At 38.1% G+C, this 19,784-nt stretch overlaps 1 protein-coding gene across 3 annotated transcripts in view; it reads left to right on the top strand.

The window, feature by feature from the left end:
- The window catches only part of Ibtk (inhibitor of Bruton tyrosine kinase), a 67,191-nt gene extending 49,405 nt beyond the window's left edge, over positions 1-17,786 (top strand). For all 3 annotated transcript variants that reach the window (XM_052715638.1, XM_052715648.1, XM_052715631.1), the window contains 6 exons: positions 583-675; positions 1,226-1,369; positions 10,577-10,723; positions 14,849-14,920; positions 15,315-15,447; positions 16,576-17,786. In XM_052715638.1, the coding sequence (XP_052571598.1) occupies positions 583-675; positions 1,226-1,369; positions 10,577-10,723; positions 14,849-14,920; positions 15,315-15,447; positions 16,576-16,707 (721 nt within the window). In that variant the 3' untranslated portion in view covers positions 16,708-17,786. The remainder of the gene's footprint in view (positions 1-582; positions 676-1,225; positions 1,370-10,576; positions 10,724-14,848; positions 14,921-15,314; positions 15,448-16,575) is intronic.
- Positions 17,787-19,784: the final 1,998 nt, after the last annotated feature.

Below are 19,784 nucleotides of genomic sequence, written 5' to 3'. Positions count from 1 at the left end.
ATATCATAGATTTCACTTGTATCAGAAACTATTTCTAGAGATTTTGGTTTTTTTTTTTTCCCTAACAGTGCAGGCCCCATACCCCTAAGGGCCTCTTTTTTCCCCTTAGAGTACAGAGGGATCTGGGGTATGTCTTCAGTATTGCTGAGCACCCCCGTATTTTTTGAAAAGTCCCTGTTTTTGTTAATAATAGATGATAGTAACAATTTCATTTGTTTTTGAAAATGAAATGATTTTCAGCTTCATTCATCTGTAAGGATAAGATTTTAATTAGAATTTTAGTGAATTCTTTTGCCTAATTTAGATGATCTAGGACTCCTTTTGTTTTGTTAGAATAACTTCAGGTTATTGCTCAACTTGAAGACTTCAGTTATTTGGTAATGTTATATATGTATCTATGGGAGTAGCTGTCATTCAAAATATCTTTTTTTGAGGGTGGCTGAAGCTAACAAAATGAATTTAATTATTAGTCTATAAGTTAATTATCAATCTTATATATATAATTTACAGGCTCAGTTAAGTTTGGTGTTGGGCATTATAGGTAATGAATGCTGGTTTTTTTGTTTTGTTTTTGTCTTTTAGTCCCGTGAGTCCTCCTGTTGTGGATTTCAGAACCATCATGGAAACAGAAGAAAATAGACAAAAATATGGCGCAGCACCAAAGTTAAACTTAGGGTTGGTTAAAAAGAAAAAAAAATTAAGACAAAAGACCATGTTGTGTTGTATTTCTGTCCTACAGAATTGGAGCAACATACTGGATCTTTCCTATTATTTTTGTGCAGTTGATACAATAGTTATACACCCTTCAATAGGTGCCTTAGCCTCAGTACTGTTTGCTAGCTATGTGCTGATGATTGAGTTGGTCTAATGCTCTAGAGCATTAGAGTCAGTGTTACATGCCAGAGGGCCAGGGTACCGTTGTCACGGAAGTGATTGTCATGAAGTTTTATTTCTGAAGAAATGCACAAGCCTGATGCGAAGTCGTTTGAAAAGAATGCTGTTCTGGGGGCTCATGTTTAACCACTGTTTGATCATCAGCAATATAAACTGAAACTTTAACTTTTGAAACTTAATAGAAAACATGTTACGATGACCTTGATTAAGCAGACATTAATGCTGAGGGGTTTAATTTTGTTTTGAGCATAATGATTTCTTAGGAAACTAAGATTTCTTAGAAGCAGTGAAGCCATTAGAAATAATTGGTTTACCCTAATTTAATTTTTAGGAAAATTATTTCTCATGGAGTCAAACTTTCTCAGAGGCAAAGGAAAATGATTGCATTGACCACCAAAGAAAACAATTCAGGAACAAACAGCATGGAACCAATTCTAACAGCTCCTTCAAAGTCCCCCAAGCCAGTGAACGCATGGTATGCTCTTGTTAAAATTACAGAGGTCTTCCCTTGGCTTCAATGGTGGTTCTTGGCTTCTGAGTTTCCCCTGCATGTGTTTCTAAAGTCCTTTTAAATATTTCATTTCCCCTATTGGCTTTTAACTTAAATGTTGGAACTTGTGCAGTACAGACTTCTAAAGTATTTTTGTTCTATTTTAATTTTAGATATATTAACAGATATCATGGTTTCAAGAGTGTGGATTTACTTTTTACTTTTGGATGTCAGTCTTGCTATTCTGTAGTTTCTGTTGAAAAGAGATTCAGTGTTTCATTTTAAAATAAAGAACAAATAGATTAAAATTTCAAAACAGCAAGCTTGATCTTTAGTAATCTGACCCTCTAGTCCTTCTGTGTGCATCCTTGGTTGTCTCACATGGAACAGCCGAAGCAGCTGTCCGTTGTCCGAGCAGTTTTGTTGGACTCTGTGTCACATCATGGCAGTTTGAGCCATCACAGTCTTCCCATGGTGGCCACATTGCTAGGAATCATCTCCAAAGATGAGCTGTGTAAAATGTTTTTTTTTGTTTCCTTCCTAGTTTCCCTTTTTGGAAACTCAATTCATAATGCTTGGAACCCAGTTTAAGAGAAAGGTGCATGGATAGAGGGATAGAGGGAAGGGCAGGGGAGGGACAGGAGAATCCTGTCTCAGGATTTAGGGGGATTCCGTCAGTGTTCATGTCTGTCACTCTGTTCCTGAGGGGTTTTTTGTTTTCTGTTTTCCCACCACTGAAAATATAAATTATTTTGAAGAGAATAGCAAACAATTGATTTTGTTCTGAGTGTCGCCGGTAGAACTGGTAGTGCCTGCCAAAGGTACCAGTAGGTGTGAAGCATTGTCAGTGAGAAAGGAAACAAAGAGACAAGAAATGGGAAAACCCAGCTAAGAGTTGTTGGAGATTGGAGGTGGCACTGAGGTGTTTCTCTAAACACAGGCAAAACCCGGTTGAAAACCACTGTCACAGTTCTGGATGTTACTGTAGTCTGAGAGAAGTTGTTAAATACTTGAGGATATGTTGGGCTTAATATTGTGGATTTCGCTGTGCCATCACTTGGCTTATTTTAAAAGCCAGCAGTAAACAAGGATAGGGAGTTTCAGGATTTTTCCTGGCAACATCTTTCTTGGCATCTGTGTTCTGTGGTCTGTCTCGTTTGCTGTGGTGCTTTTTGGCCTTTATATAGTGTTCATGATTCAAATACTATGATAGATCCATCTACTCTGAAATTGATTCTCTGTGTGGTATGAACGAATCAGAAATTTGTGTCTACACACTGTAAGAATGTCTATATTATCAATACTGCAGTACCTAAAACCTGGTACAGCCTTGTCATTGATGAATGGCTAAACATTTTTAGAAAGTATAATACTGCAGAGTAATGAAAGAAGTATGACTAAATATAACCATAGCTGGATCCTAGCAATATATTAATATAGGAAGTCAAAAAGTCATACTGTATGACTCATTCATAAAACATTAAAACTAGCATTTCATTAAACACTGCCCTTTGCTTCAGAGGTCTCTGTTATGGTTCGTTTTTATGTCTTGCTGTATTAGTATGTTGATTCTTTTGCTTTTGTGCTACAGTTGGAAATACTGTGTGCCTGTGTGTATAACTATGATTCCTTGCAGTCTCCATTTTAGGACCCCACATATGTTGGTGATCTTTGGTGTCTTTCCCTCATCTCCAGAGATCTTAGTTTTCTAACGGGCATCTTCTGCTTCCACTGACAAAGTCTGCATATTTAGGTGCTGGTATTCTGGAAGCTGGTCAGGGTAAGGAGGTTAGCGCTGGTGCTCGGTTCTCAACATTTGGTATAGATTTTCACATGCTTTACCATTTCAAGTTGAGACGACACACAGCTTATTATTCCTGTTTTCCATTTGACTTGTGACTTCAAATCAACATTTCCTTGTGCTAAGGTAGGTGATATCTAGTAACCCAGCCACACCACAGGGTCTGGTTCCAAAGGTGTCTCTAGCAGACAGGAGTTTGTGGGGTTTCGGTCCTGCTAATTCAGTCTTCCTGCACACTCAAGCCAGTTGTCCCTGTAACTGTCTACTAATTCAGTGTCCCTGCACACTCACACCAGTTGTCCCTTAGCTGTCTACTAATTCAGTCTTCCTGCACACTCAGACCAGTTGTCCCTTAGCTGTCTACTAATTCAGTCTTCCTGCACACTCACACCAGTTGTCCCTGTAACTGTCTACTAATTCAGTCTTCCTGCACACTCAAGCCAGTTGTCCCTGTAACTGTCTACTAATTCAGTCTTCCTGCACACTCAAACCAGTTGTCCCTGTAACTGTCTACTAATTCAGTCTCCCTGCACACTCACACCAGTTGTCCCTTAGCTGTCTACTAATTCAGTCTCCCTGCACACTCACACCAGTTGTCCCTTAGCTGTCTACTAATTCAGTCTTCCTGCACACTCAAACCAGTTGTCCCTTAGCTGTCTACTAATTCAGTCTTCCTGCACACTCACACCAGTTGTCCCTTAGCTGTCTACTAATTCAGTCTTCCTGCACACTCAAACCAGTTGTCCCTTAGCTGTCTACTAATTCAGTCTTCCTGCACACTCACACCAGTTGTCCCTTAGCTGTCTACTAATTCAGTCTTCCTGCACACTCACACCAGTTGTCCCTGTAGCTGTCTACTAATTCAGTCTTCCTGCACACTCACACCAGTTGTCCCTTAGCTGTCTACTAATTCAGTCTTCCTGCACACTCAGACCAGTTGTCCCTTAGCTGTCTACTAATTCAGTCTTCCTGCACACTCACACCAGTTGTCCCTGAAGCTGTCTACTAATTCAGTCTTCCTGCACACTCACACCAGTTGTCCCTGTAACTGTCTACTAATTCAGTCTCCCTGCACACTCAAACCAGTTGTCCCTGTAGCTGTCTACTAATTCAGTCTTCCTGCACACTCAAACCAGTTGTCCCTTAGCTGTCTACTAATTCAGTCTTCCTGCACACTCACACCAGTTGTCCCTGTAACTGTCTACTAATTCAGTCTTCCTGCACACTCACACCAGTTGTCCCTGTAACTGTCTACTGCTGCGCTCGTGCTGGCCTCAGGATGCTGTGGAGTTATGTCTTTATTCTGATTATTTTTGTGTTCCCGTTATATGGGATTTTAGTGAAAGTAATGAGGTATTTGAAACTTCAGCTGTTGATGTTCAAATTTAGTCGACTCTCTTTCCCTGTAATCACTAGCACCGTGAGCTGAGCTCCACGTGGATGGCACTGTCTTCCTAAAATGCTCAGGGAATCGGGTATTGCTTATTAAGGAGAGTTCTAGGAATATGGGGAGAAAAATGCTGTTAAGTTTGGCAGAAATATGAAGATATTTTCTTTGAAAAATAATTGTGCCATGATCAAATATAAAACTTAAGTGCAAACAAATAAGTGATTAATTTTTATATCTTATCAAGACAATTTATATAACTGACCAAATATAGATTATTTTGACTTCTAAGTAGAAGTGAATCTACTGAATTAATTTATTAATATGATTGAAAATAAGTCAATGATTTATGTTTAATGTTCTTTTATAATTTTAGACTCAACTACATTTCATCTTAAAGATTTTATTTTCTTTGGTGCTAGAGATTGAACCTAGGACCTTAGGTTTGCAAGGCAAGCGCTCTGCCATTGAGCTGTGCTGCAGCACTCCTTTAGGATCTTTCAAAAACTGCTTTTCTATGAAATTCTTTAGGATATATTATACATTGCTTGTATTTATACTCATTAAACACTAAACTGAAACAACTTTTAAAAATGTATATGCAAGTATATATGTGAAGATCTCTATTTAGAATAATATCCATGAGTGTAATAGACTGTAAGGCTATGTGGATTTTATCTTAAGTTATTGGCACGGACCAGTGTTGTTGGTTTTTGCTCTTTTGGGGGGCCCACCACCCAGCTCCCAAATAAAGCACACACGGAGGCTTATTCTTAATTATAAATGTCTGGCCTTAGCTTGGCTTGTTTCTTGCCAGCTTTTCTTAAATTATCCCATCTATCTTTGGCCTCAGGGCTTTTATCTTTCTCTATTCTTGTATACCTTTTCTTTCCTTCTCACTCCATGTCTAGCTGTGTAGCTGGGTGGCTGGTTGGCTGGTCCCTGAAGTCCTCCTCATTCCTCAATCTCTTTCTCTCAGATTTCTCCTTTTATATATTCTCTCTGCCTGCCAGCCCCGCCTATCCTTTCTCCTGCCTAGCTATTGGCCATTCAGTTCTTTATTAGACCATCAGGAGTTTTACATAGGCACAGTAACACAGCTTCACAGAGTTAAACAAATGCAACATAAATAAAAGTAACACAACTTAAAATAATATTCCCCAATATTATTTGTTAGAAATGTAAAGAATACATTTATATAAAATAATTAGTTAATGGTTAGTTTTTAGGAACTTTGAGGCATGTTTTAGGGATAAATTGAAATAAATATTAGTTGTTGAGTGATTTTCTTTCTTGAATTAGTATATGTCTGTAAAGCTTAAATTAAGCTTAAGAAAAAAATGAATATAATATGCTGCTTTTGATAGATTTATAATTGTTAATTATGTACAAAATACTAAAAATACAGTTAATTACATTATTCAATATAATACATAATTTGATTTTTAATTCAGACACATGTGCTGTGAAAACATGTGTAATGCATGGTGAATACTCTGAGATACTATCCCTTGTACAAGCTAGTTGAAAAGTAATTGGCAGAGTTTAAATTATATATAGTTTAGAAAGTAGAAAATAAATCTAAAGTTAGCATTTTAATCTGATTTGTTAGGCTATCTTTACAGAAAGTATTTACGATAGTAGTGATTTTTTTTTTTAGCTGCTTACATTTCATTATCTATAGGATCACCTAATGAAATTTTACTTTTGTAGATGTTTTTATATTTGTCATTAGATTAATGTTAAATGTGCAGTTAATTAAAGCACAAATGAGCCTGCTAAATCTTACACTGTGGTTGTGGTAGTGTTTACTGGTCTAGTCACATATCCATGCAGTAACTCTCTACATTCCCAAAATATAGTTGTACCCCTGCTACCTACAGTTGGCTGTGGCCATGGAAAGTGCTAAATAGAATGGGGTTTTGCATTAGAATGAAGTTCTAGCCAGTTGAATTTTAAAATTAATGTGAAACATTGAGTGTGTGTGGGATCTGGGCACTTTTCATTTTCAAATGTTTTACTTGGCGAAATATATTTTTCACTATCATCTTGTGGAAAATATATGGTCTTTGTGGCCTGGCGTGATGTTTGAATGTAAAATTCTTTTGAGCTAGCTTATGTAAAATAATTGCAGTTTTTTAGCCTTTTTGACCTGGAAATTTTATTTATTAAAGTTTCTGAGGCTAAGGAACAGAATCCTGACTAATTTTTGTATGGATATAAATTTCTGCAAATATTTCTCCATAAATTTTCTGTGGCTTTTAGGATAGAAAATAGCCAAAGCCCAACTTCAGAAAGAAAAATTGTGGGAAACAAGACTCTGTTTTACATCTGGGCATAACCAATGGAAAGGGCCAGACTTGCTCAGACTGCCGAATTAGCTGCTTTATAGGTGGTTACTGTGCACAGTTAATGAGTGTGTGTGCTTAAGATATTCTCTAACTGCTCTTGGTACTTTTTAGTAGTTTTATTATCCTAAGCAAAGAACTGTATTTGTCTGGAAAGAACCTGGCAGGGTGTATGCTGTTTACTACATGTGGGAATTCCTAACTTCATGAGTGAATTTGACAGCTTGTCTTTTCGTAGTAGGAGTTACAGAGTTCCTGGATTTAGAAGCGAGCTGTTGGGATCTTCAACAGTGATCCCAGCCACTCATGGTCCCTGTCTTTTGTGGTATCCTTACCTTCAGATATGTCTGGCTTAGGGCCAAGGCTGCAAAGGAAATGAAGGTGGTTCTTCCAAATGGACTTTGGATTTGTGTGTGTGTGTGTGTGTGTGTGTGTGTGTGTGTGTGTGTGTGTGTGTGTCTTGAGTACAAAATTTTTATGATAAAGTCAAATTCAGATTAATTTTTTTAAAGTTTTTTTTTAAACACAAATTATTAGTTCATGGTTCCAATACAAATTTGTAAAGAAATTATTTTGTCTCCTACTGTTTGAGATTTTATTTATAGTAAGTGACCTTAAATAGGGACCGTATCTGCTGATGAAAGGTTATGTTGCTGGAAGTAAATGTGGGTCTAACCTAGACCCGTTACTGAGTTTGTTAGGTCTGTGTCCTCCTCTACTCCACTGCCCTGAGAAGTGTCTGTCAGCATTGAAATTAGGGACCATTAAGTTCTCAGACTTTTTCCAAAATTATTTGCTTTATCTTTTGCATGTTTACACGAATTTTGTCAAAAATAAATAAATTATAAACAGGTAAAAGACTGATGGACTTTTGTTGGTAATTATCTTAAATTTAATGTGCTCCGAATCATGAGCATAGCAAATCTTAGGGTTGTTTCAACAGTTTTCATAATGTACATATATATATATATATATATGTATATATACATATATATATATATTCGTAAGTATTTTGTTTGTGAAGCCTCTGTTGACTGAATCATAGAATTTTTTCATAGGATTTTTCTCATCCTGTCATCTTAATATGATGAATTATATATATTGATTGACTTTTTGGGGGTGTTTTAGTGTTCCTAAAATAAATTCCTCTTCTTAATTGTATATTGTTGGTTTTATAAATTACTCGACATTACTGTCACTCTAGAACATTCCCACTGGAATATTCTCTTTAACCATGTGCCTTTCTTGTCCCAGAGCCAATGACTGGTCATTTTCTACAGTGGGTTAGTTTTACCTACTCTAAAACATAATGCAATTAGAATATATGTAATTTGAATATTATATGTAATTTCAGTAGAATTGGAAATAGGTGCATTTTCTGGTTTCTTCCACTTAGCCTGTTCTGCAGATTTACCTCTGTTGGGTATGTGAACATTTAATCTTTGGTAATAGATTTTGTTTTAAATATATTTGCCCATACCATGTAAATTGTCACATTTTCTCCATTGAGTTGTTTACAGTAGTTCCTCGTTACCTTTGTAATTCCTGTGGTGCATTGTATTATCTATTGTTCCATAGCGTATCTTCCCTACAAAGCAGCTTCAGGGTTTATTGCCTGGTTCAGGGGTCTTGGCTCCCATCTAACACAGTCAAGGCCTGTTTATGGCTTCAAAGTTTTGTTTGGAGATGTAGGCTAGCTTGACATTTTTCTTTTTCTTGGTATGTTAATGATTTCTTTCTACTGCTTTTTGGACTCCCTTGTTTCTGAAACAAGCTAGTTATATTCATATTCTGATGTATTTCTGTGTCTGCTTTCAGAGCACCCCACCCCACCAGCATCAAACACACACGCGTGCACACACGCACACACACACACACACACACACACACACACACACATACACACACACACACCACACCCCTTTTCTGGTCTTGGTATCAAACTCAGGGCCTCTTGCATGCTAGGCATTCTGTACCACTGAGCTAAGTGTGCTGGACTCTCCAGCTTTTCCTTTTATCTTTAATTTAAAGCAAATTTTTAGGGTTTTTTTTGCGTTTGGCTTTGGAGTTTGCTAACATTTTTTAATCTTTAAATTTATGTCTCCTACCAATTGTGAAAAGATTTTGGCCATTGTCTGATTTCCATTTTTGTCTTCTGTATATCTCCGCTGGTTCTGGTTCTCCTGTAGGGAAATCTGTAGGTTAGCCACTTAATGTCTCATAACTCACCAAGGCTGACTTAAATTAGTGGCAGTCATCTGTCTGTCCTTCACATTCAACAATTCCAGTGATTTATCTCCTTTAGTGACTTTCAGTCTGCAAGTCCATCCAATTAACTGTTTTTAAACATTGTGTTTCACTTTTGAAATGCCATTGTTGTTTTATCATTTCTTTTTCTCTGCTGCATTATTTATGTCATTTAATTCATCCTGTCTGAGCTAGAGTTTCTGTTGCTGTGATAAAACACCATGACCAAAAGCTACTTGGGGAAGAAAGGGTTTATTTCTCCTTAGCACTTCCACATTCACAGTCTATCATGGAGGGAAGTCTGGGCAGGACCTCAAGGCAGAAACTGAAGCAGAAGCCAGGGAGGAATGCTGTTTATTGGCTTGCTCAGCCTGCTTTTTATGCAACCCAGGGCCACCTGCCCAGGGTTGGTACCACCCATAATGGGCTGCACCCTCCCTCATCAGTTATTGATCAGTGAAGTGTCTGACAGATTTGCCAGGCTTATAGAGACATTTTTTTCAATTAAAAGTCCCTCCTTCCAAATGACTCTAGCTTGTGTCAGTTTGACAAAAAGCTAGCCAGCACACATCCCAAACATAAATTTGTTGCACAACTATAGTAACTATTTTAGTATCCTTGCTAATTTTTAACACCTAGAGTTTATCTCCAGCACAGGTATCTAGTAATTCCTTTTTTTATGGCATAATTTTCATTGGTACAAAATTGACAAAATTCTAATACCACATTGAAAATCATAATTAAATCATTGTATATTCTCCTCTCTTATTTTTTTGCATGTGCTGTGAATAGTCATTTAATGAAAGTGTTTTTTTGTGTCTTAGTTTGTTTTTCTTTGCTGTGTTAAAGCAATGACCAGGACTAACTTGGGGAAGAAAAGGTTTGGTTTACATGTCCCAGGTCACAGCCCAGGAAAGAAATCAGAGCAGGAACTTAGAGGCAGGAACTGAAGCAGAGGCCATGGAGGAAAGCGTGCTTATTGGCTTGGTCCCCATGGTTTAGGACCACCTGCCCAGGGTAGTCCAAAAGTGGGCTAGGCCTATCTGTATGATTAACTAAAGAAAGCCCCTCACAGATTTCCCTACAGGCTAGCCTGATAGAGACGTTTTGTCAGTTGAAGTTCCCCCTTTCAAGATGATCTTAGCTTGTATCAAGTTGACAAAATAAATAAATAAATAAGTATATCATGTCCTGTTCAGGCATGCACACTGAAACTCTGTTGGAATAAACAGTTGTAGGAGAAGAAAAAAAAAATCTGTGAAGCTCGTCTGTTTTAAATGTTTTTGTTGAAAAATTTATGAAATTGGTTTTTACATTTTTTTATTCTTTGACAGTTTCATGCTATGTATTATCTCCTTATACTGCCCCTTTACAAAGTGTTTTAACATGCTCTTTGCTTTCTTCTGCAGGGCTTCTCTGCACTCACCTTCATCCAAGTCATTCCGGGATTTCTTACTAAGAGAAAAAAAACCTGTTACCGGCCATGGTTCAGGAGATCATGTCAAAAAAGTTGGTTTGAAAGGAATTGAAAACTCTCAGGCCCTAAATGTTGTGAGGTAATAAATTCAAAACTAATATATTTTCTACCTTAAAAAATTCTCTGGTGACTTCTTGTTCTGAAATGATGTTAAAAATGTACAGGGCAGATGTTATAACTTCTTGTAATTCAGGATTAAAGTTAAAAAGTCCATTTCCTCTTTCTTTTTATTTTTACTTTTGGTAATGGTTTTGAAGATATTTGCTTATAATAAATGTCATGTTGAAGCCATAGTTTGGAGTTTTGGCATATGTCTACACCCATGGTGTGGTCACATATACTCAAAGGAGTGAATATAATCACTGCTCCCAGAGTCTGCCTCATGCCCCTTTTCCCTAGCAGTTACCCATTAATTTTTGACGATCTAGAGCTTGTATACTTTCTAGAATTTCATGTTAGTGGAAACCACACTGTTATAGTATCTTTGAATTTCTCTTGTTCACAACTGTCCTTCTTTGTATCACCTTAACTGTGATCCCAACTCTTCATAGTCTATTTTAAAGGGTCTTCCTTCTTTTAGTTAGTCAGTTCTTGTTACTTATTTCTGTTACATGGTTATAGTTGTTGCTAATGATTCTTTTGTTTGTTTGGAAACAGGATCTTAGTAAATAGTTCTGGCTGGCCTGGAATTTGCTATGTAGACCAGGCCAGTCTCAAACTCAAAGAGCTCCACCTGCCCCTGCCCCTGCCTCCTCAGCAGCTGAAATTAAAGATGTGAGCCAGCTTGTAGCCTGATGTATGTGTGCTGCATTTGTTTTTTAGCAGTATTACTAAAGCAAGGATGATGTCTCTCTTTGCTAGTCATTGCACACACATATTTAGAATGGGCATTTAATGAATATTTGGTGATTTAATAAATAAATGAATTAAAACTGTAGCTCCTTTTCAGGTAATACTTGTTTTGAATGTCATGAATTGGGTATCTCTGATGCACAAATTTGAAAGTATAAAAATTAAGTTTATTTTTTATAGTATTTTACATTTTGAATACTAGCAGTGTCCATTAGGGTTTTAATTCTTCACTGAATATATTGTCATTGGTCATGGAACTCAGAAAATCTTAAGGACCTGTGCTTTGCTCATTGGTCACTAGAGTGTGCTGTCACATTGGAACTTAACTGTGAGAAGTATGTGCTGTTGTGTGACTTTGGAAGTTTGAGTTGAGAGATTGTGTGTCAATAGCTTGATGGTTGATGTGGGAACTAATTTTTATGTAGATGGTTCTCACTGATAAGGATATGGAAAAAAGCGTAGGTTGTGTTTCGTGTTTTATTTAACCGTAGAAAACATGTAATTCTCCAGTAAGTTTTTTCAAAAAGGACATATGAACACAGCAGACAAACAAAATACCAAATTATGGGATACCTGGTAGGGGCACAGCGTTGTACTGACTTCTGTTGGGCGTATATAAAACTATAATGTGCAGGCCCAGGCCTTACTGGATTTGAGGTCTGGTTAATAAGTGAGACTGTATAGACATGAAGTTAAACGCCAAGGCAGAGTAAAGGACAGTGCAGTGCAGCATGGAAGAGGACCCGGAGAAGGGAAAGTCAGACATGCTGGAAGTAAGGTAGAGAACAGCTCTGGCTGTTGCAGCCCTGACCGTCCTGCTCTACTGTGGGACTGTGGGAATAGCAGAGAAACAGGCCATGGCAGGAGTTAGCCTTTTGGTGTCACAGGCTCGGGAATACTGACTGAGATCTTTACAGAAGACATTGACAAATAGGAGAAAAGATAGCATACACAGGAAACAGTGGGAGAAAAGCAGGAGGACAGGAACACAGGTGGTCCTCAGGGGTTAGAGTGTAAGGATCGGACTCAGCTGAGGAGGGTCTGTCTGCACACCACACATGTCTTAATTGTACAAAATGTGACTTAAAAAAATGCTTCGCAATGGCAAGCAAAGGAAAGCAGTGTCCTCTGGGGATATTAAAATGCAGAAGGGAAGGATTTTGTGTTCTGTCTTTTAGTTCTTTGTTCGGTGTGGTTGTTTGTTTGTTTGTTTTTCGTTTTCCTTTCACCTAAATAACTGTGTCTCTGCACTGGAAATGTGAGCTGTGCCTCTAATCACATCAAAAACTATTCCTGGAACAAAATTACTAATATTGTTATGTTAGTTTTAGTATTAGGTAAATTTTTAAAGTAAAGCTAGTATAAAATCTTATAAATAAAAAGATATTGTCAAAACAAAAATAGCTCAGTTAACTTCTAAAATTTACAGTACTTTTTAATTTAAAAATCTTTAAAGAATATTTTAGATAACCTTTTGGTAGTTTTTAAGAAAGCTAATTATATACAGATTGTATATTGGAATGTCTGGTTTTGTTTTTATATCTGAAGCTTACTAATTTTATATTATTTGGAAGCTTAGAACTCTTAAAAATACTCGTTGTTTTATTTAATAGCTTTCCTATATTTTATGATGAAATTTTGATGGACTCCCAAGTTTTTTGGGTAAAGAAGTGATTAATATAATTATCCATTAAATATTATTAGTGGAAAGAGTTGTGGGATTATAATATTATGAAACAGATTTTTGCCATTTTAAAATTTTTGGAGGACTTGCTCACCAAGCGCTCACTTAAATTAAATGTACAGTCCCCAGATTGATGTTTCAACATCACATCATAGCCCTTTCTGAATGTCATATATGAAGTAAGGGCCACAATACCCTATCATACAAACCTACTGACTCTTCTCATAAAATACGAAATGTTATGTAAAATTGTTATTCTTTTTTTTTTTTGGTTTTTTGAGACAGGGTTTCTCTGTGTAGCTTTGGAGCCTGTCCTGGAACTCTCTTTGTAGCCCAGGCTGGCCTCGAACTCACAGAGATCTGCCTGCCTCTGCCTCCCGAGTGCTGGGATTAAAGGCGTGCGCCACCACCGCCCAGCTGGAATTGTTATTTTTAAAGCTTTAGTTTACATTGATTTAATAGGCCCTGGGTCTGAAACCTCCTTAGATTGGTAATTTTCTTTTGTTAGCCAGCAACACACCTTTTTTTAATCCTTTATTTGCTAATAGTAATTGTAGAAAAGAGCAGATTTCCCTGTGACATTTCCATGTATAACTATGTTGTACTTTGATCATATCTACCCTTTATTCCTCTTCAATAGTTGGTAACTACTGATTTACTGTAGTTATATAACAACTAAGTAATTATCGGTTCTACATTATTTGTGCATCTTTGAAAGTGTCAATACATTTTAATTGGTTCCCAGAACCACCAGGATAATTTTCAGCATCTGAAGTGTGGTTGTTGAGTGAGTTGTCTCCAATAGACTCAGGCATTTGAATACTTGGGTCCCCACCTGGCAGTACTGTTGGGGGAGGCTTATGAAGCATGGCCTTGTTGGAGGAAGGATGTCACTGGAGGCAAGCTTTGAGAGTAACTTGGGCCATTTTCGGTACACTCTCTCTGCTTCCTGTTTGTGACTGAAGATGTGAACTCTCAGCTTGTTGTTCTAGCCATCGTACATACTCTCTCTGCTCTGCCATCATGAATCTTAAACCTTCAGATCTATACAAGAGGGTAGCATAAATGGGAAATAGTCTATATTCTGATGGAATTAACTTGGATGGAGAGCAAATGCAACTTCCCTTGGTGAAGTCCTTGGGACGATCTCACAAGTCAGACCAGGGCTAGAGAGCAGAGGCTTGCTAGGGTGTTAAAACACAATAAAAGAACAAATGTGGGCAATACCTTCATGTATCAGTCTCTTTTCTATTGTGATAAAACTCCATAACCAAGGCAGTTTACAGAAAAAGGTTTATGTTCCAGAGACAGAAACTCTTTCAGATCGTGTCCTATTTCCTATTCTATCTGTCATCTAGAGCATATCAACAGTATGTTAGTACTGAGTGCTAGTTATTTACACAGGCCCTCATACTCATGGATGCCTCATTACCATATATAATGATGTATGAACATCATTAGAAAAAGACTGCTTCTTACGATGCTTTCCCTGTGTGGTTCAGTTCTCTGTAGGTTCCTTTGTTTGCTTGTCTTTCTTAAGCTATGTCTGACTGCAAACAGTAATTTGTCTCTGAGTTAGAAGCTTATGGTTCTGCTATATCTATTAATAAGTAATGTTACTAATATTACTGAAAGTCTTAATCCCAATTTTTGGAATTTGTTTTGCAGATGTTCAACTCATGGAACTCCAGGACTAGAAAGCAATCATGTTTCTGATTTTCCACTTCTAGAGAGTCCCAAGTAAGCTTAATTGATTGCCTGTGGGCCTCAAAAGCTAAGCTGGTGCTATACATTGACACAAATACATGTTTAAGAAATGGATAATTGGTTAGTTGAAATTACTAGACTGTATTGTTTGAGTATTGTCTTTTCTAAATAAGAGTTAATTATTTCTGTTACACCTTTACTTTTTAGAATTTTCTAAAATTTTATCTGTAACACTTATTTAAGTAAAATAATAGTTTTCCTTTCCTGTGTTTTTACTCACCATTCTGTAATTTCTACAAAAGTGTCCAGGTTACATTCTGGAATAGTCCCTGGGGTGGGGGACAGCATTGCTAAGTCATGTTCATAGGAAATTGTACATGCGAAACTCTGAGGACGTGAATGAAAGTCGTTGTTGTCATCCTTCCAGTCCCTGGCTGTCTTCCTCACTGGCTGCTCCGACGGTAGTCGCTCCTGTCACTTTTGCATCTATCGTAGAAGAAGAACGGCAACAAGAAGCCGCACTCATCAGAAGTCGGGAGAAACCCTTGGCTCTCATTCAGGTGAGGGACACACTGGCATGCTTCAGCTTGGCCAGGACTGCTCTCCGTTTCAGTCCGAGGCCCATGGGTTTGGTGGTTATTTGTTGTATTTTTGAGGCAATGTCTAACTCTCTAGTCCAAGCTGGCTGTCTTCCTGCCTCTGCCTTCCAAATGTCGCATTATTGGTGTGACACCACATCCATCCACAGGTCTGTAGGACATTTTATGATTGGCTTGGAGCATTTGACTAGATCTACTAGATAAAAATTTAAGTGCATGTAAAACTAGACTGAAATATCCATTAACTTAAGTCATTAATTGGAGTTATTCAGGATAATTTGAACTAGCATGTTGCCATCAGGTTTCTATTTTTAGTATTGGCAATGCTCTGGGCTGCTCTAAGCTTTAAAAGAATTTGATGATGTTTACTGCTCTTCTCAGTTTCTACTGAAGCTTATAGATTATAGACAACAGAGACCATCTTGGGCTTAATTTATGAAAAAGAGGATTTATTTGAGAGATGGAAGATTTCACAGACATATCTGAAAGATTAGAGAGGCTGGCTGGGAAAAGATAAACCCCATGACAGTGGAGAGGGCAAAAGCAAGTTGTAGAGGAATGTGCAGTAGCAGGAAATACCTCACAGGGTGAACTGCTACCATGAATGGATCCCAGAAAGTCAATTCCGTTTCTTTTCCCTTAACTTAAGATTCAAACTGAGGGGCTGGCAGATGGCTCAGCAGCTCAGAGCATGTATTTCTCTTCTCAAGGACCTGGATTTGGTTCTCAGCACTAGCTAGCATTGGTTAGCTCACAACCATTTAACTCCAGTTCTAAGAGTTCCGAAGTTCTCTTCTGACCTCCCAGGACATTGCACACAGAGGGTGCACAGACATGCACTCAGTCGCTCACACATGCCCATAACCTTTTTAAGAAGAGATTCGAATTGGAGTGAGAACAGGTATCTGATTATTCTCGCTCAGACTCAAGGTTTCTAGCAAGGCGGCGGGCCTAGGAAGGTATTCAGTTCTGCTGTGTTGTGTCTATGTAAAGTCTCAGTTTCTCCAAAGGAAGTCAGAACACTGCTAACCGCACTAATGTGCTCTACTTAAAAGAATGAAGCAAACCTTCTTGGCTTCTTTCTCCCAGGTTGAGGAGCATGCGATCCAAGACTTGCTGGTTTTCTATGAGGCATTTGGCAACCCTGATGAGTTTGTCGTCGTGGAAAGGACACCACAGGGGCCCTTGGCAGTGCCTATGTGGAACAAGCATGGGTGCTAGCTCACTGGAAAGAGGATGCTGCTGCCGCCGAGGTTGTGGTTGCTGCACTGCCATGAAGAGAACCCGTGCACAAGTGTTCTTACGTGTTTGGTAGCACATTGCTCTAGTCAGAGCAGATGTGGATATGATTTCTTCCCATAGTTTATAATGTTTGTATGACTAATGAGAAATTTTTCAAAATTGTGATTTTAGTAGCTTTTATGTGAAGATGTGTCAGGAAAAATGTTAGGTTAAGGTTGGTTGGATTGTTTATTCTAAATTACCTTACACAGGAAAATATGGGTGAAGTGTAAAGTTTAGGAATGATCCATTAAATTTTTTTTTTTTTTCATTTTAGAATATGGAGTAATTTAGAAGAGTTTGCCATATATGTTTTTAAGTAAGACATTGATGAGATTAAGGCAGGAGCCTCAGTCATTACTTCAGATCCACTACTGGCCAGAATGTTCTGTTTGCCACAGGGGATGTGTCTTTTGTTGCTTTTTCACTGGGCTGTTAATGTCTTAGGCCTCTTTAAAGTTGGACCTCTTGAAATGCTGTGTTCTTCCTAACTGCTCTGGACATTTTGGTCAAGAATCATCACTTCTATGGGAGATTTGGATTCATGAATTTTTGTTGGGTGGGAAGGTGGCAAGAGAGGTCATGGATGCCTAATTGTGAAAGAGTAAATGTCTTCAATGTTGGGATTTTCCAAAACAAACATGGGATTGCTGAGTAGTTTGCAGAGTGGCTGTTTACAGTTCCTTCTTAGTGCTGTGTGATCAGAAGTTCTGTGAGCCGCGGATTATACGTCGACATGTCAGTTTTGATTATCTTCTTTCTAGTATGCTGTTTGGTTTGTTTTTGAGTGTTTAAAATGAAAAGAAAAACATTGTTAAAATCTGTGCTTTGGTATGTAGATAGAATAAGAATGTCAATGCCTGAGTTCTGGGAGAGAATCCCTGGGCACATGTAGGCAGTTCACCGCTTGACTTCAGTTGATGGGAAATTGGCTGAAGCTAACTCAGTGTTTCAGTTCAGTTCCACCCGCAAGCAGCAGACGTGTAAGCAAACGTGCAATAAAAAGTAATCTTGATCCACTTCGCTACTAATGTGTGTCTGATTGAAACCTTGAGGAAAGAATTTCTAGCTATTCTTAATTATTTCCCTTATGTGCCACACTGATAACCAGTGTATATTTTTATTCTGCTAAAAATCCTGTTTTGTATTCCATATGTTTGAGTAATTGAGAAAAAAATGACTTTTACGATGTCTTTTTGATGTCAGTAAAGAAGCTTTCCGAAGTCATAGGCTTACTGGAAGCTTTGATACTCTGAAGAAGAATGTAAGTGGTGCTTCTCTCCTGTCTTCCGTGCCTGTGATGCATCCGCAGGAGTCCTTGTTGCAGATGGAAGGTGGGAAGGAGGAGCTGGGGCTGAGCTTGGGACCCTTGTCCTTTCTTATAAACCATGACCACATTGCTTGTACTTTATGGTCTGTTTTATGTAGTGAGCTACTATATAAAATTTTATATGGGAAGAAAGTCTCCTGCAAGAAAAGTGGAAGATAAGCCCTGCTGTGAACTCTAGTTTTTCATGAATGAATCCATGAAGATGACAGCTGTTATATTGCCTTGAAAACCCAGGAGGATGATGGTAGTTTTTCCTAACAGTACCTTCTTCCTGTAGTAACTCATCCATCTCTAGTGCATAGATTCAAGAGAATCCAGTAGAACTGAAGGAAGCCTGTGAGTCATCAATTGAAGTGATCAATGGGATGGAGAGGCCCTTTAAGACTCACAGACCCAGTGCTGGAGTCTAGAAAGGTGATGGTGTAAGAAACTGGGCTGGGGGAATGAGTACCAGCAGCAGAATGTGCTGAAAGTTTGTGAAATCAAGAAACTGCAAGTCAAGTCAAGTGAAGTTGTTGACAGAATACTAGGATTTGGGTCTCTAAATTATAAAGACAAGTCTTAGGAAATCCTGTTTCACATGGGAACAGCTTCAATCTGAAGCCCAGCCATGGTAAGCAGCTTGTCTGGGGCTCTTCTGGAGGGCAGGGTGCATGTGTTTGTTTTTTAAGATGGGGGTTGATGCCCATTTCTCACAATTTTAGATCTAAAAAAGCCCTATTGATTTACCTCAGGTGGTTTGTTTTATATACTGAAGAAATCAAAGTCCAGAAAGTGAGCAATGAGAATGATGTCTTCTATCTTTATAGTGTGGTTCTCTAACTACATACAGCAGGCTGTCTCTTTGAAACTGTCATTTATCTATAGCAGTTAGCCAAGAAAAAAATTTATAGAAGACCTCTTAATAAAGCAATTATAGTCCAGAGACTTCGAGATTTTCAATATAGATAGGTTTTCAGGAAAAAATAGAGCTATCTTCCAAGAAGAAATTGGAAACACTGATCTGAGACATGCTGAAGTCTAGGTGTCCTCTCTTAAGATAATGTCAAGCTGTGACAGATATCAAAGCCGCCTTGGTCCTATTATGTGTTACCTAGCCAGCTCTACCTTTGCTCCAAGGCACACATGGTTCATTTTCTAGCTGTTCCTCTGTTGTTCCTGAGTCAGCCTTTGATTTGTGTTGAAGTGCTATTCTACTATCCCATTCTCTTCTTGTCCCTTATTTGTCCACCCAAATCATTCAGGCCGAGCCTGTGGGACATTCCTTGCTTCTCTGTTTCCCCATTCTACACACTTGCTGGTCTCAACACCTATCACCGTGTCTCCTCCATATCTTCTCTGTCCTACATTGTCCTTATTACTTCTAATGTCTTTACTGTGTTTTATATCCTTTAAAGTAAACCCAAACTTTTGGTCTCAAAATCCTTTTATCCTCATTTTAAAAGGATTTATTTATTTGTATATGTGAGTATTTTGCCTGCTTCTATGTCTGTACACTGTGTGTACATTGCCCACAAAGGCCAGAAGAGGCATCAGAGCCCTGGAACAGAGTTACAGATGACTCTGAGCAGCCATGTTGGTGTGGAAAATCAAAGACAAACACATCTCCATCCTGTTGTCCTTGTTCTGAGTGGATTTTCTACTGAAGTCTGACGATGACTAAAAATTATGCTGCACACTAAATGGT

The sequence above is a fragment of the Peromyscus californicus genome, unplaced genomic scaffold (assembly GCF_007827085.1).
Source record: "Peromyscus californicus insignis strain IS unplaced genomic scaffold, ASM782708v3 Scaffold_11__1_contigs__length_118956290, whole genome shotgun sequence".
In the NCBI taxonomy this organism is placed as follows: Eukaryota; Metazoa; Chordata; class Mammalia; order Rodentia; family Cricetidae; genus Peromyscus; species Peromyscus californicus.
Note: the sequence above shows the minus strand (reverse complement) of the source record. Positions and strands in the feature narration are given on the sequence as shown.